At 39.9% G+C, this 14944-nt stretch overlaps 1 protein-coding gene across 5 annotated transcripts in view; it reads left to right on the top strand.

Annotated features, from left to right (window-relative positions):
- The window catches only part of LOC113129433 (cyclin-dependent kinase-like 5), a 31353-nt gene that overhangs the window by 12902 nt on the left and 3507 nt on the right, over positions 1 to 14944 (top strand). For 2 of the 5 annotated variants that reach the window (XM_026305423.1, XM_026305425.1), the window contains exons 4-17: positions 3727 to 3772; positions 3926 to 4062; positions 4164 to 4284; positions 4920 to 4979; positions 6090 to 6180; positions 6308 to 6497; positions 8201 to 8281; positions 9154 to 9320; positions 9614 to 10658; positions 11114 to 11215; positions 11634 to 11739; positions 13020 to 13143; positions 13397 to 13502; positions 13736 to 13858. In XM_026305423.1, the coding sequence (XP_026161208.1) occupies positions 3727 to 3772; positions 3926 to 4062; positions 4164 to 4284; positions 4920 to 4979; positions 6090 to 6180; positions 6308 to 6497; positions 8201 to 8281; positions 9154 to 9320; positions 9614 to 10658; positions 11114 to 11215; positions 11634 to 11739; positions 13020 to 13143; positions 13397 to 13502; positions 13736 to 13858 (2499 nt within the window). The remainder of the gene's footprint in view (positions 1 to 3726; positions 3773 to 3925; positions 4063 to 4163; positions 4285 to 4919; positions 4980 to 6089; positions 6181 to 6307; positions 6498 to 8200; positions 8282 to 9153; positions 9321 to 9613; positions 10659 to 11113; positions 11216 to 11633; positions 11740 to 13019; positions 13144 to 13396; positions 13503 to 13735; positions 13859 to 14944) is intronic. The other 3 variants (XM_026305426.1, XM_026305427.1, XM_026305424.1) reach the window with 2 other exon arrangements.

Below are 14944 nucleotides of genomic sequence, written 5' to 3'. Positions count from 1 at the left end.
TTATCTGTCTATATCTTAATAATAGTATTGATAATGTATGGATTGGTGGTTACTAAGTACTTTGCCTACTGATAAGAGATCTGTTATCTGCTAGAAATGATTTCCTCCAGTCTACATTGCTTTTGCCTGTGATTTTGAGTAGTTAAATAGAACTACCACACAACAATGCAAAAATGACTAATTAGTGGATTGACTAGATCTATTCAGCCCCATCACTGTTTTAGATGCTGCCATGAAGTGAGTCACCACCGCTCTGTAGTCATCTGTTGTTGGTCCTATCTTCATCATAAATGTTTTTTGGATTCTCTTTTGTTCTAGCATTGCTTTATCTTAGTTTTTTTTTTAGGTTGCGTAACCAGTGATGCTACAGATAATACATCTGATGTGGTTGGTTTAAATGTTATTCCTCCTAAATAAGCTGAGTGGCTGTCAGTAACATCTAGATTTATTTAGTGGAGAAAAAAGTCTACCTGCCCCCCTTTAACGAGAACAGTTATTTTTGCATGCAGTGAACAGAAACTGGGACATGAGAAGAAAAAAGGACTTTCACATCTAGCATTAAATGGGTCACCTTGAGTGAAACGTTTGTCTATGTGGTCCTATCAGGAGCCAGATAGAGAGACAGAGCGATGTAAGAAGGGACACACGTTTCCAGACTGAATGTTAAAGTCACTATTGTCCCCTGATAGATGGAGGCTATTTCAAGACTAATTCTGAAGCATTATCAAAGGCAGACTGTCAGGCCCAACCCACCTGTTAACCTACCTTTGGTGACCAGAGTCTTGCATTCATTTTGGCACATTAGTATAAAAGATAAATAAAAGCATCAACGTCATATAGCACAGAGATAAATATATGTAGACACATAATACACCACAAACTGAGAACTTGTTGGCACAGTATGTTGGCTGCAAGGTCATTGCCACCAGTTTTGTTTGTGAAGTTGTTCTGCAATATGCTGTTCACTCCTCTCTGATGTTAAAGTCCATAGCTGTTATCTCCCCTGACTCGCTACTTGATGCCATTTTAAATAGAACCAATCCCCCATATCCAGTCCCCTGCATTAGCTGCAGTGCTGTTTCAAAAATCTGCTGCTGAGAGCTGCTCAGTGGGCCAAAAGAAAAAAAAATGCACTGCTGTACAAATAAATTTGTACTTCTTTTTTGTGTTTTGTTTGTTGTAATTTTCCTGCGACCAAATCAAAATTATGTTGGCTTTGTGTTCATCAACCCAGAGATCCACCAGGCTGTTATTAACAAATTTTACAGCCAAGCAGTTCATGTTTGGTTTCATTTCATTTGGTCAGAGTAAATACAGACATAACTCTTTTTTCACTCTTAGCATTATGAATTTGTTCCTAAAACTGTGCAGAGGTAAGTCTTGACACAAAGTCATTGTCCTTAATGCTGAGCTCAGTGCTGTTGTTTGCTGTAGAAGTTTGGCATGCACACACTTCAGAATGGATGAAACTATCACAGCATGATGCACGAACGAATGTTACACAGCACAATTATGAGTGGATCCTCCACTGACTAGTTGTGTCTTGAAAGGCGCAGGGATTAACTGTTTTAATCAAGATTATAAACAATGATTTTAATTAATCTAATATCTTTTATCAGTTCCAGTGGGTGAAGTTAAATTGTTATGAAATGGATGTATCACTGTCCTCTACTTTGAATCATGAAAAACTGAAAAATAATCCTACAGTATAAGATTGAATCATGACTACATTGACGTTGCAGCAAATGTTTTGCAGTGACTCTATTCACGTCAGTGTGGCCTCATATGCTGCATTAATGAAAGTTTAAACACAGAGAGAACAGTGTTGAATAGCTGTTTAAATCAGTCAGATAAGTGTGTATCATGTCTCAGTTGCTTACTTCTGTACCCTGCTGTTTTGGAAATAGACACTGTACCTTAGAGTGACTGACTCTAGGAGGTATCGAATGGGCAGTTTTGTTTGACCCAAGTGTTTAGTCTGTGCTATTCAGGTCGTGGGAGAGGGGACTGCGTGTTCGTTGTAAATAATAATTTACCCAGCTTGGTTTCTCTCCCACATAAATGAGCCTTGCAGTCCATCACCACATGGGAATTCCTAAGGAGCTTAAAATAAAATGTTACAGAAAAAGGTTCAGAGCAGCCTGCACTGATCCCTCCAACATGAGCATAAAAACTGCAAACCTTTTGACTGCAGTTGTGAAAAAAATGAGAGTTTAATGTGAATACAAACTCAGTATTATTGCTTTTATACTGTCTGTAATCATTCCGACTGCAATGCTTTCTACTTTATATACTTGAAGCAGAAATAACTGGAACTGACTGAAATGAGCAATGTAATGTGCTGTGAACTGGAGCAAAGAAAGGGGTTACCCTGAAGTTTTGAAGTCACTAGTTGGGTGGTTTGAGCGTTATTCTGTGAAGGTGATGGTGATGAGGGGGTCTTTTTGTGAGTTCACAACTCTTAGTAGCAAATCAGTGCTAATCGCAACAATGAAGTGAACCTTCTTCATCGTCTCCACCTTCAGCCATGATAAATATGTGCTAGTGACTGGTTTTATTTGCTCTTTTAGTGAACAAGATTCAGACATTTAACAGGTTGATTAATTTAGAAACATCTGCACATCATCTCCTTTCTTGTGTATGCACAGTACATTGATGCTCATCAAGCTGACCCTGCTGTGAGTCATCTTATTTTTCTCCATGCTGGGAGGAGGGCCCCCTGTTCACTGTGATCCATGTTGGAGTGGTGTGACGCTGCCTTTGGCTTTCTGAGGGGGGTAAAGTGGAGCACAGCTCTGAGCCATAGGCAGAAATACCAGGCCTAACTAGGGCATGTTGAGAAACGGGGCTAGTGGTGGGGCATCTCTCACACAGAACTTTGTAGAGGCATGATGAGAAGCGTCTCAGTAAAACACTTACTGGTGATTAGTTCTGAATTTCATTATGCTCAGTATGTTGTTTTTTTTTCATGTCACTAATTGTGTGCTTTCGCAGGAATTTTTAATAAGCTGCATACTTGTCCAAGTGTGCTAATTCTATTCACAGTTCGAGTAGAGAATCTTTCCACTAGATTATGGGCACCCAACCTTTTGTGCTTGTGACCTCATAATATGAAGGGTATAATTGCTATCAATCCATCTCACTGGGTGCATGTGTATCATATTAGGGCTGCAATTAATAATTATTTACATAATAGATTAATTATGTTTTTTTGATTCATAAAATGCCATATAACAATGTAAAATCTCCATCTGAGTTTACCAGATAGAAAATGAGTCTTTGGGTGTTTTTTGTCCAACCAGCTGTCCAAAAGTCAAAGCCTTATAATTATTTATAATTATATGTATTATTTATAATATTATGAGTGTTTGTATGATATATTAGTCAAGATATTTGTTGTGAATCACACTTTAAATAAACTGTGACTAATTTATTTGCAAAATTTGTATTGGATCAGGACCGCCTGTTTGTAGAGCTGGACCTAAACAGATGTGTTTGTACTACAGACCAAATCATTTTTTATCCTTTTAGCCAAATCCCACACAGCTGGATGTAAACCATTGTTGCCATAGTTTTTATTGTTGCCTAGTAGTGGCAACAATAAAAACATTAATAATATTGTTAAATGTGATGTCATATGCACTGCTGTGTTTTCCCTGTGCTGTTGACAGGAGCACTGAACAGTTGCCCTCATTTGTCACTAGCTGCTCTGTGTTTTCATTGCAGGATACAAATGAAATTGTGGCCATTAAGAAATTCAAGGACAGTGAAGGTAGGAGGGCTCTCTTCACTGATGAGGAAAACATTTGTGTTTTTATGGTCAGACAATTCCTTGTGTTTATTTCTATGGGAATAAATCCAATCCTCAACTCTGCATGTAATCCCAGTGTGATCCTGATTGCCCCTTTGTTTCACCTCCATGCAGAAAATGAGGAGGTTAAAGAAACAACGCTACGGGAGCTTAAGATGCTCCGCACTCTCAAGCAGGAGAATATTGTTGAGTTGAAAGAAGCCTTCCGCAGAAGAGGAAAGCTGTATCTTGTTTTTGAGTATGTGGAGAAGGTAAGCGCATACTCCTGAAAGGGGTCTACACAGACTCTGATGTTACAGTGACCTTGTGTGGTCTCCATCTTCATTTTTGGTGGTGCTTTGTCCTCTTATAGAACATGCTTGAGCTGCTTGAGGAGTTACCCAACGGTGTGCCATCTGAGAAAGCACGCAGCTACATCTACCAATTAATCAAAGCTATCCACTGGTGCCATAAACATGACATTGTTCACCGAGGTAAAATTTCTCTTATTGGTTTTTCATTAGGACTCATGATCTAAACAGCTGAAGTGAGTCAGTAAAGCAGAGAAGAGACACTCTAAGCATAAAGAGGCTAATGCACAGTCCACAGAGCACTGCATTAGCACAAGACATCATCCGTGCTTACATTTTGAAAAACAACAAATCTATTATTGTAAAGTTACTGTGTAAAATATATAATCTGACTATTATTCTCATGTGAAAGGTTTTCTGAGTTTTTGTAACCGAGCTTTTTATTGTTCACAAGACCTGAGCTTTTGGCAAGTCAGAGGCAGCAGAGCAGGAAGGCAGATGGCCCATGTGAGCTCTTGGCTTGCTGAGAGCAACAGAGCAGGCATCCAAATGGCCTGTAGTATACCACACATATGACAGTGTTACAGAGGGATTTAATATATAACTTATGGCTTGTCTTTACAATCTGTGAATTTTCACTGAAATAATGTAATTTTTGGATTTCTTTTGTTTGCTGGTTTTTATAGAGCAGTATTATTGCCTTTCTCAATTTCTTCAGTGAGACAGATGAATGTGTGGTACCAGGAATGATGGTAGTGATGATGTAATGTTGAGGTCCAGCTTATGTCTTGCCTCCTATCTCTGTTGTTGTTCCTCAGACATAAAGCCAGAAAACCTTCTCATCAGCTCTGATGATGTCCTCAAGTTGTGTGACTTTGGTAAGCACCTCTTTGCATATATTGGAAGAAAAGTGGTCATACAGTCAATGTTGTGATGTGAAAGGAGAGATATTTGGCTTTAGGAGTGCAGCAAGCAGGCTTCATCTGATTATCTAAAGGTCTGTGTGCAGCCCTCTCTTCATGCTCTCAGGGTGCTGCTGTGCATGTTTGGCTCATCTCAATTAAAGAAACGTGTTGGAAAACAACACGCTTTGATTCAATCTGGTAGCACCACAACAAATCAGGGGGAAACAGAAAAAATGGCATAGCCCACATCATGTAGACAATCTGGAGTGAGAGACTGACGACCTGCTGTTGGCTCTGTGGTAGCCAAAGGCATTGAGGGAACTGACATAGGCCAGACAGACTCTACTATGAAGCTTTACATTTGGGACAATGTCTTAAAGTGTCTTGTCTTATTTTGATTTTTAACGCTGGTGGACGGAACTTTGAGATAAGTGTACTTCAGACTGATATATTTTCCTTTTCCATCAAACATTTATAAATACAGAATCTAGTCACAGAAAATGTTTGTAGAGAGGTTTTGTTTTGCCTTTTCACTCTGGGTAGATTAATCATTCATCTTACAAGGACAACTGTTTTACTAATGATGTGATTTTCTTGACATTTTAAAGGATTAGCCTGACATTTTGGGATGTCAGGTTATTCGCTTTTCCTGCTAGTAGTTCACAAGAAGATTCATACCACACTGAATACTAAATGTTAATTTGCAACCAGGAGGTAGTTATCTTATCTTAGTATAAGCTATCATAATTTTTTAAAAAAACACAAAATGTAAAAACACTGTATTTGTAAGTTGATAGTCATGTTTTGAGATTATTAAATAGTTTCATGCTTTATAAGCTAGATGTGTTTAATAATATACAGCATTAATATAACTTTTTTACGACAGCTGTGTCCCCAGATGGCACATCATCCTTAACTTATCAAACTCTTACCTAACTCAAATACTTTATAGCTTAGATCTTTGAATTGTAATGAGTGTCCAGGGAGTGCCCAGCTAAAATAATTTTTAGGTGTCTCAGCATGTATAGCATATCAAGAAGCTCCTCATTAAACTATGCTGCTTCCTCTGTGTTCTCTTGCCAGGCTTTGCACGTAATCTCTCTGAAGGGACTGATGCCAATTACACAGAGTATGTGGCCACTAGATGGTACCGCTCTCCAGAGCTCCTGCTCGGGTATGTCCAAACATTTTTTGCCCAGTAACCAGCAGTGAATGGGCAAACCCAGTTACTACACTAACAGATCCTTTTATTAGATATTCTTAAGTATAGAAGTTTTACCAACCCCTTGAATATTTCCCAGGGCTCCTTATGGGAAGGCAGTGGACATGTGGTCGGTGGGCTGCATATTAGGAGAGCTGAGTGACGGACAGCCTCTTTTTCCAGGAGAGAGTGAGATTGACCAGCTTTTCACCATCCAGAAAGTGTTGGGACCCTTGCCACCAGAACAGATGAAGTTGTTCTATAACAACCCTCGCTTTCATGGGCTGCGGGTAACGTCAGGCATCACTTCACACACTTTACTGCAACCATCACCAATATTCACTCTGCAAGCCACATTGCTCTTATTACTGCTTTTTTTTTTTTTGTTTTATTTTTTATTCTTTCTGCCTCCTTCTTCTCTTTCCTTTTCTATTTCTGCTGTCTCTCTGTACTCGCTTGCTGTTTTTTTCTGGCTGAGTTTGCTGTGGCTTGACTGACTGGATCACAATGACTCATCGTGTATCTTGTATCCTGTATGCTCTGTGAACGAAGGCTGCGATAAGTCTTCAGAGGCAGCCTGGTGGTACAACAGACCTGGGTCGTCTTATCTTTCGTTTCCCTTCCCTTCCCACGTCTCTAGATATAATTATTAGTTTGCAAATTGCCCCTCTGTGAATCCCTGACTGTGAATCAAACTGATAAGGACCCTGCTTGATAATGCTACATTTGAATATTTTGGACACTTGTAGGTTTAAAAATATGGGTTAATGTAAGTAAGGAAATGCTCTATCCTATATGACAGGTACATGTTAGACAGGGAGGTTTCTTGCATAAATATCTAGTGCCTGTTATTGTTAGTCCTTGCTCAAGGAAAAAAATCTCTATTCTTCACATGCATGCCTCTAAATGCACGCTGTCATTTACTGGAGAGCCTGCAAATCTCACTAATGAGTGGACATTCACTCACAGTCAAATGATTTGAATAATAACAGCAGTGAAGATGACGAAAGAAGACAATCATATTTGAAGAAACACTACAAATGTTTTTTATTAAAATATTTATGCAGCAGACCAACAAGAAAACCACACAACACTTGAGTGTGAACACAGGATGTTTGATGGTTTTATCACATTAGCCACCTACTTTCTGTGTGATTTCTGTAACATTTGGATATGTGTGAAGTGAAAAGAACAGCTTCTGGATTTTTTTGGCAAACAACAAATTCTATCAAATTCTACCAGGACCAAAGTTTAACATAGGAAGATTGGATGGGGAAGAAATCACGACAGTTGCCTCTATGAACAGTTTGTGGGGAATTTATTTTCAGGGAGGATATTGTAGGATAACATCATAACAAATAAAAAAATGAAAAGAGAAGATTGTACATAACTGTAAATATTTCACAGGTGAAACATTAAATACAGCCCATATGGCAGGAAAAAGTCAAGTATCATATGCTAATCAAAATGTATCACCCTGAACTAGTAACCCAACACACTTTTTAGTTCATTAAAACACCAAACAGACCGTTGAAATGAAGCATGACCCAAACTTTCATCCTGGACCAACCTTGCTAATAAACTTAATGGTGTTCCTACAACTGGCAACAGTGTTGTAAACCCAGCATACAACAGCTTAAACAAGATACTGACCACAAAACTCTGATGGAAAACATTTAAAAGCTTCCTATTGACCTTGAAGGGCTTTAGTTTCTTGTTGGAAAAACAACTGTGCATTTTTAAATAGAGCATTAACATGTTATAGTTAAATTCATATCAGTATGAACCCCCATAATGAGGAAGAAACTATCTCTGTGATGGTCTGCCTTTTCATCTAAGGTCTATTACTAGCTTCTTTGTCTTAGCAAGTGATCAACACCCTTGCGATGAAAAACAGTTGATCACACATACTCATACTGCTCTACACAAACTACAGCTAGTTCTTCCTTTATTTCTGACTGACTATTCTATTTTCCACTCTTTCTTGTTTCAGTTCCCTGCTGTAAACCACCCCCAAACCTTGGAGCGAAGATACCTGGGAATTATCAGCGGAGGCCTGCTGGACCTGCTTAAGGTAAGGATCACAGGTCTGGCAAAACCGGCAATGCTGCTGACGAGATGTTTTTATTTTTATCTTCTGTTGGATCCTGCTTACTCTTGCTCACATACAGTAGTATTGTGAAAACACTCTGTAACCATAAAAACTACAATTTTCATAAACTAGACTTTTCATAATTGCATCATTATCAGTGTGTTTACGTCGTGACTGCACGATGCCTCTTCACTGCTTCAGCATCTCTCAGCTCATATCCTGGTTTCAGCACTATGCTGTTATCGCTGTGTCGGCACTGTAAACAGGAGCTTCATGTCAAGAATGTGGGCTGTGCTTGTACACTTGCGCTTTTCCCAACAGATAATGACTCATTGCTAACATAATGTCATCTCAGGATTTACTTCAGCAAGGACAAGCATCTCTCTTCTTACTAATCAGGTTTTGTTGAGTAGAATTAGACATTAACCAATAATACAGTAGAGGCTTGCGGACTGCTCCTGAGAAGCTCCATGAAACGCAAAGAGGACCTTTCTGTCTAATTAGTTCTGTCTTTGTGCCGTGAAAGAGTTAAAAGTTGTTGCCGTTATAAATGTTACTTATTCCAGTTCAGTCCCAAGGTTTTATTTTGAGTGTATGCACACAGTATTCAGCTTTATTAAAATATATGGAGACAAGTTATTAAACATAGTAGATTTATTCAAATAAGAAAAAAAAAAACAAATGCCACAAATCATTTTTTACATCATTGTTCAGTGACTACGAGATAATTAAATGCAATTGCAACCTGACTCTTTTGATAATTATGACTCATCATAGCTGTTTCAGTTTGCGAGGTCTGGTTATACAGGGTGTCTTGAGGACTCACAGGGTCCCTTTGTGTGTTTTTGCATTAGAACCTGCTATTGCTAAATCCGACAGAGCGCTTCCTCACAGAGCAGAGCCTGAACCACCACGCCTTCCAGCCCCTGCGGCTGGTGGAGCGATCAGGCCCACCCACACCTACACCTGCACGCTCCTCCAAGAGAAAACCTCACCATGGAGACAACACCACCCCTAGCAGGTCAGCAGTTAGCACTATAGCTAGTTTAAGCTTGTCAGTGTCGTCCTGTTGTTCACATACAGAAGCGTTTTACAGAAGTTTTTATTTATGTACAGTAAATCTAACCAGTTTTTTTCAGTCCACTGTCTGCAGCTGTCACAGAATGTTTTCCACTTTAGTGTCCACTTTTGATCCAATGTGCCATTACTTGACTTAATCCAAGATAGTACTAAGTCAACACACCCAGTAGCTTCCATTTATTACGTAAAATTTCAAGTGTAATGCTGATGTGCTTTCTCTCTGCTGTTGGTCAGAAGCCATGGGGGAAAGAGCTCAGGAGGTCACCGCTCCAGCAGCAGAGAGTGCTCCAGTCTGCCTCGGCACGAAGACCTCCACCCCAGCAATGACAGCTTTCTCAACGGCAACATGTCTGCAGCAATCAACCTCAGCCCCACTCTCCATCCCAAGAACTACCAGCCACAGATCTTCAACCACTCCACCGCTTGCAGCATGGACCTGGCCAGCAGCAACCTGCCTCACCTGCTCAGCCCCAGTGAGGCCAAGAGCAAAGGTGACTTTGACATGAACCTGGGATCAAAGATGTCTGACGGTCCCGGAGCCAAGTACCTCAAATCCAATTTCCGATCACAGCAGAACCGCCACTCTTTTGTGGAGGGGAAGACTAACACACTTCAATCAGGGGAGAAACACATTCGACACAGCTACATGGAATCCCACAGCTCCACGCCCTCGTCCTCTAAGTTCTCCTACTTGAACTTATCCAAGAGCTATGGCACGCTTAGTGATGCCAAGTCAGTGGGCAACTTGAATGATGTGCATCTTTATGCTGATGAGCCTACTTCTCGCTATTTTCCCTCAAGCTGCCTCGACCTCACAGCCCCAAGCAGCCCAGCAGCACGACGAGTGGACAGACTGGGACCTGGCACAACTGGCAGGGGAAGTATGCGCTCGGACAGAGAGAGCAACACTCTGGACTCCTCCTACAGGCGGTCCTCCACCCGTCACAAGGCCTCAGAGGAGGCCAAGTCACCAGATGCTCTGGAACCTGGGGATAGTGGAGTAGAAAGGAGCCACACTCACTCTCTGTCAGCCCCACACGATCCTCTCACTTATGGTCAGGGATACACCAGCCCCTTCTCCTCCCAGCAGCGGCCACACCGCCACTCCATGTACGTACGGAGGGACCACCAGAGGACACATGGCGCAGATGAGGGGCTGGTGGTTGGGCAAGGTATGCCCACCAGAGCCAGCAGCCTCCAGCTCCTGTCTCCACAGCTCCAGCACCGCACACTGCCTCACCACTCTGGGGGCTCCTCCAGAGAAGAAGACATGAGCAGGGTCAGTTATGAGCCCACATCAAATCTCTTCAAGCTTAAGGAAAGCCTAAGCCTACAGGATCTAATCATATCAAATACCTACACCAGGTTGTGTTGGGTAACTCTGCCTCAGTCTCAGTTTATAAAACAATGCAGCTGGGATTAATTCTGGCTCCATCTGAAAATATATATATGTATATATGTTTAGGTTTTCAGCCAGGATTTATTAGTCAATTTCCAGGTTTTGAGAAGAATTGTTAAGGCTGGTAAACATACCTGTAGCTTCATCTATGAATGTTGCAAGAGTTAAGAGTGTGGCTTACTTGCTATATAGGATATACAGTGAATCATGTTACCTGTATATTTATATATACTGTATATACAGCTATATGGTATATATAGCATGTGCGCGTGTTTATTTGTATGTGTGCCGCTGTGCTGAGCTCACTTCATGCTTCATCGTGTCTCCATTAACAGAGCGAACAGGCACCCACTGAGGTCAACCACAGCAGACCCCCAATAAGGGACTCCACAAGGGACAACACCGCATCTTTTCACACACAGCGGCAAAAAAGCGAGGTCCGACATTCTGCCTGTACCCACCATTCCCCACCCACATCCAGTCTTCCAAGAGTGCGGATGTGGGTGGATACTGCTGTCATGAACTGCTCTCTCTCTTTCTCTCTCTCTCTCTCTCTGTCTCTTTCTCTGTCTCTCTGCATCAGATGCCTCTTCATTTTCTCTGTGTGCTTTGCTTTCCTCTAATGTGACTACTTATGATAGCTCAGTCAAGCTTGTCATCGCAGCACATTTCAGCTTGATTCTGGGGTACATTTATAGTCTCTACTGATGTTATTATAATGACCACTTGTAAACCAATACGCCTCCCCTTTTTTCTGTTTCCTCAGGTAAATAAAAATATCAGCTCAGAAAGAGAGGCATGCAAAGCATCTGGCCTCTGCGCTTTTATGAGACTAGTTTTTATGCTTTGATTCAGGTTGGCTTATATCATGACCAACAAACAGAAGATGGGGGTTCTTCCAAAGAGAACCGCAACATCTACAGTGAATCCATGCCTAGGAGGGTGGGCAGCTTCTACAGAGGTTGGTTTGGTCACAGTGATGCCTGGTTGTCATTCTTTCTTACACTGTACTGTGTGGGTCAGGTTGTCACATTTAAGCATCAGCTACTTGACTTCAATTCATGCAATATGTGTTACCAATGTTGATATTTGAGAATGAAAAATAATTCTGTTAACATCTTGAGAAGAATTTCTAAAATGTACATGAACGTGCAACACATATTCTTACACCAATCTTGAAACTGATGCCTTTGTGAAGCTGTACTTAGACCTACTGTTGCCTTGAGCTAAATGTTAGCATCAGCATGTTAACATGCCAACAGTGACAATGTTAACAGCCTGACATTCATATTCATTATTTTGTTCACATGTTAGCATACCAGCATTTGCTAGTTAACACTACTAAACACAACAGACTTAGCTGAGACTTATGGGAGTCATTATTTTGGAGGTATTGGATAAATTCATTAGGATGAGCATCAGAGTATTACAAATCATCAAGAGGGGGAGATGAATGACTGTTCTAATCCAATAGTTAGAGACATGCAGTTAATTCCATCTGTTAGATGAGATATCAACCTTGTAGTGCTACAGGGAAAGTCAAGGGATTACCAAATTTATTAGGATTCATTAACTCAGGAGCGTGAATGTTTGTATGAAACTTCATGGCAATCCTTCCAGTTATTGTTGGGAAGATAAACAGTTTAATTTCTGTATAACCATAGTCTGCAGTTAATCATCTGCAGATATAAACGCCAATGATATATGGGCATTTATCTGACAAGATGTTTTTATTTATATATATATATATATATATATATATATATATATAACAGGCACTATTATATATATATATATGTCATATATGACATATGCAATAAATAATAAATATAAATAAATGTATCTGCCAGTATAAGTTTTTTTATTATTATTCAAATAGTGGTCAGTTCTGTTTGTAACAAAATTCGGCAAACCCAGTGAAAAAATGTTTAATCATTGAGGTGGATATTAGCTCATTCCTGTCAGTGGCAGCAGGATCCATGAATGTATTGGTGTAACTTGCTGTTTTCTACAGTATCTTCTTTTTGCGGGATAATCAAAGCCAGGAACTTCGATGAAAATGGAATGTTTATTCATTAGATGGAGTACGACTGACAATATTACACGTGCTTTAAAATTTCTGTGAGCCAGCAAGATAAAACCTGCAAAATGTACAGTAATGGAATTGCAAGGAATTAGTTTGTTTATATTTTATTGTGTACCAATAGTTGAATAAGCTTATTTATGCTGTTTGTTCAACAGTCCCTTCTCCTCGGCCAGACAACTCTTTCCATGATAGCAGAGGTCAGAGCCGGGGCTCTGGGCTGACTGGGGAAGGCACCAGTTTGACAAACCACTCCAAACGTCAGCCAGCATTTGACCCCTGGTAAGTATCTTTTCTAACCACAGAAGATCAGAGTTTATTTTGCTTGCCAAATATCTTATCCAACTGAGTTTACCTTGATGACAATGCCAGTAGGATTATTGTATGTTGCTCTGTCAGACTGTTTACCAGCAGGTTCATTTTCACACTGGTATAATGGCATAGTGACATTAAAAGAATAAATTAGGAGTTGCAAAATCTTCTTTACCTTATTTAGTTAGGACATCATGCTCAGCACACCTTGTTTTAATTTCAGGACTGGCCCAGATACTGTAGTGTTAAACCCTTCTGAGCCATCCAAAGAAAAGGAGAAACAGGGTTTCTTCAGAGCAATAAAGAAGAAGAAGAAAAAGTCTCAGATGGTAACGTTTTAAGGACATAAGCCATGTCTGGATGCACTGTTACATGCTTATTTCCATTGATGTCAATACCTTTTTTGTAAAGCTGTCTGTCTACATACTGAATCGCTTCCTCTTCTTTTCAAATGTTTAATATTTTATGTTGTTAGCACCTTTACAGATTTAAAATCATATTGTCTTGTTGTTGTATGCATCATGTACCTGTGTGCCACCAGTCATGTGCCTCTATATTACAGATTCAGGTTCCTGATGGAAGGCCTCCTGTCATCAAGAAATGTCTTTTCCCTCTGTTTAGCCCAAAGAATAGCATAAAGCATAGTTCCTCTGTGAGATTCCTCCCTGTAGTGCCCTCTACCATGGTACATGCTGGTTTACACTATCCCACTACCAACTCTGTGTCACTCATCTAACATGACCTGCATTAACAGCATTAAGCAGCACTATTTATTGTGTTATTTTAAGGCTGTTTTCAATGGTTCTCTTTGATAATTTTGTAAATATGGGGAATTCATGTTCATTCAAGTAATGTTGAATTACTAACATAAACCATCCAGATCCATCAGAGCTGAGAAATATCAGTACAAATTAGATAATAAGGATAACGCCTCTTTTGCATATTTAAATAAAAGATTAGTTTTTGCAAATGACCTTACTGCTTACATTTTAATGAAAGGCAGTACTGTTGGATAATCTTTTTATCCAATTTAAATTTATGGATCTGGCTGCATTCAGTTCATCTGATTCTGATCAGTCACCACTGCTTTCAGCCGCAGCCCTAACAGCATGTCTCTGGTTATGAACCGAGGATAAATGAGAACACTCAAGCTTTGCTTGAGCACATGAGATTTTCAAAGTCTGTGCCAGATTACAATCACATGAAGCTTTTCCACTTACCAACATCACACAGACTCATTTGATCAACCCCTCTGAGAAACTGTATCTAAACCTGATTATAGAGCATAGATGAAGAAATGGGGGGAACCAAAAGAACTGCTAAATATAAAACCACAGATTTTTTGACGTTAAACTTACTGCCATTGCAGTTTGAAACAGGTGTTTGAGACGTTTTCTTCCCTTCACATTTCTATTTATACATGCCAGTTTGTTCAGATTCTGAGAGGGGGTTACTGCTGATGACAGAGCAATAAACACAATCTGGCCAGGAGGAATCAAGCAGTCAGACTCAGACTGGGTGGAAAATAATGGATGCTGCTTGAAGAGTAGATCGTTTGAAAAGACTAAATCTTTCAAAAAATCTCAAAAGCTTCATTTGTCAATCATGAACAAGAGGAGATTTATCTTCCTCAGATCAGTGCATGCTTTGGGTTGCTGGCTGCAGATTCATGCTTGTGTGATTAATTTTTGTGATTTCATTGCACTTCAGACCAAAGTTTAAGCCTAGAATAAAAAATAAAATAACTTCAGCAAATGCTAACGCAACATGT

The sequence above is a fragment of the Mastacembelus armatus genome, chromosome 4, assembly GCF_900324485.2.
Source record: "Mastacembelus armatus chromosome 4, fMasArm1.2, whole genome shotgun sequence".
NCBI classification, from domain to species: Eukaryota; Metazoa; Chordata; class Actinopteri; order Synbranchiformes; family Mastacembelidae; genus Mastacembelus; species Mastacembelus armatus.
Note: the sequence above shows the minus strand (reverse complement) of the source record. Positions and strands in the feature narration are given on the sequence as shown.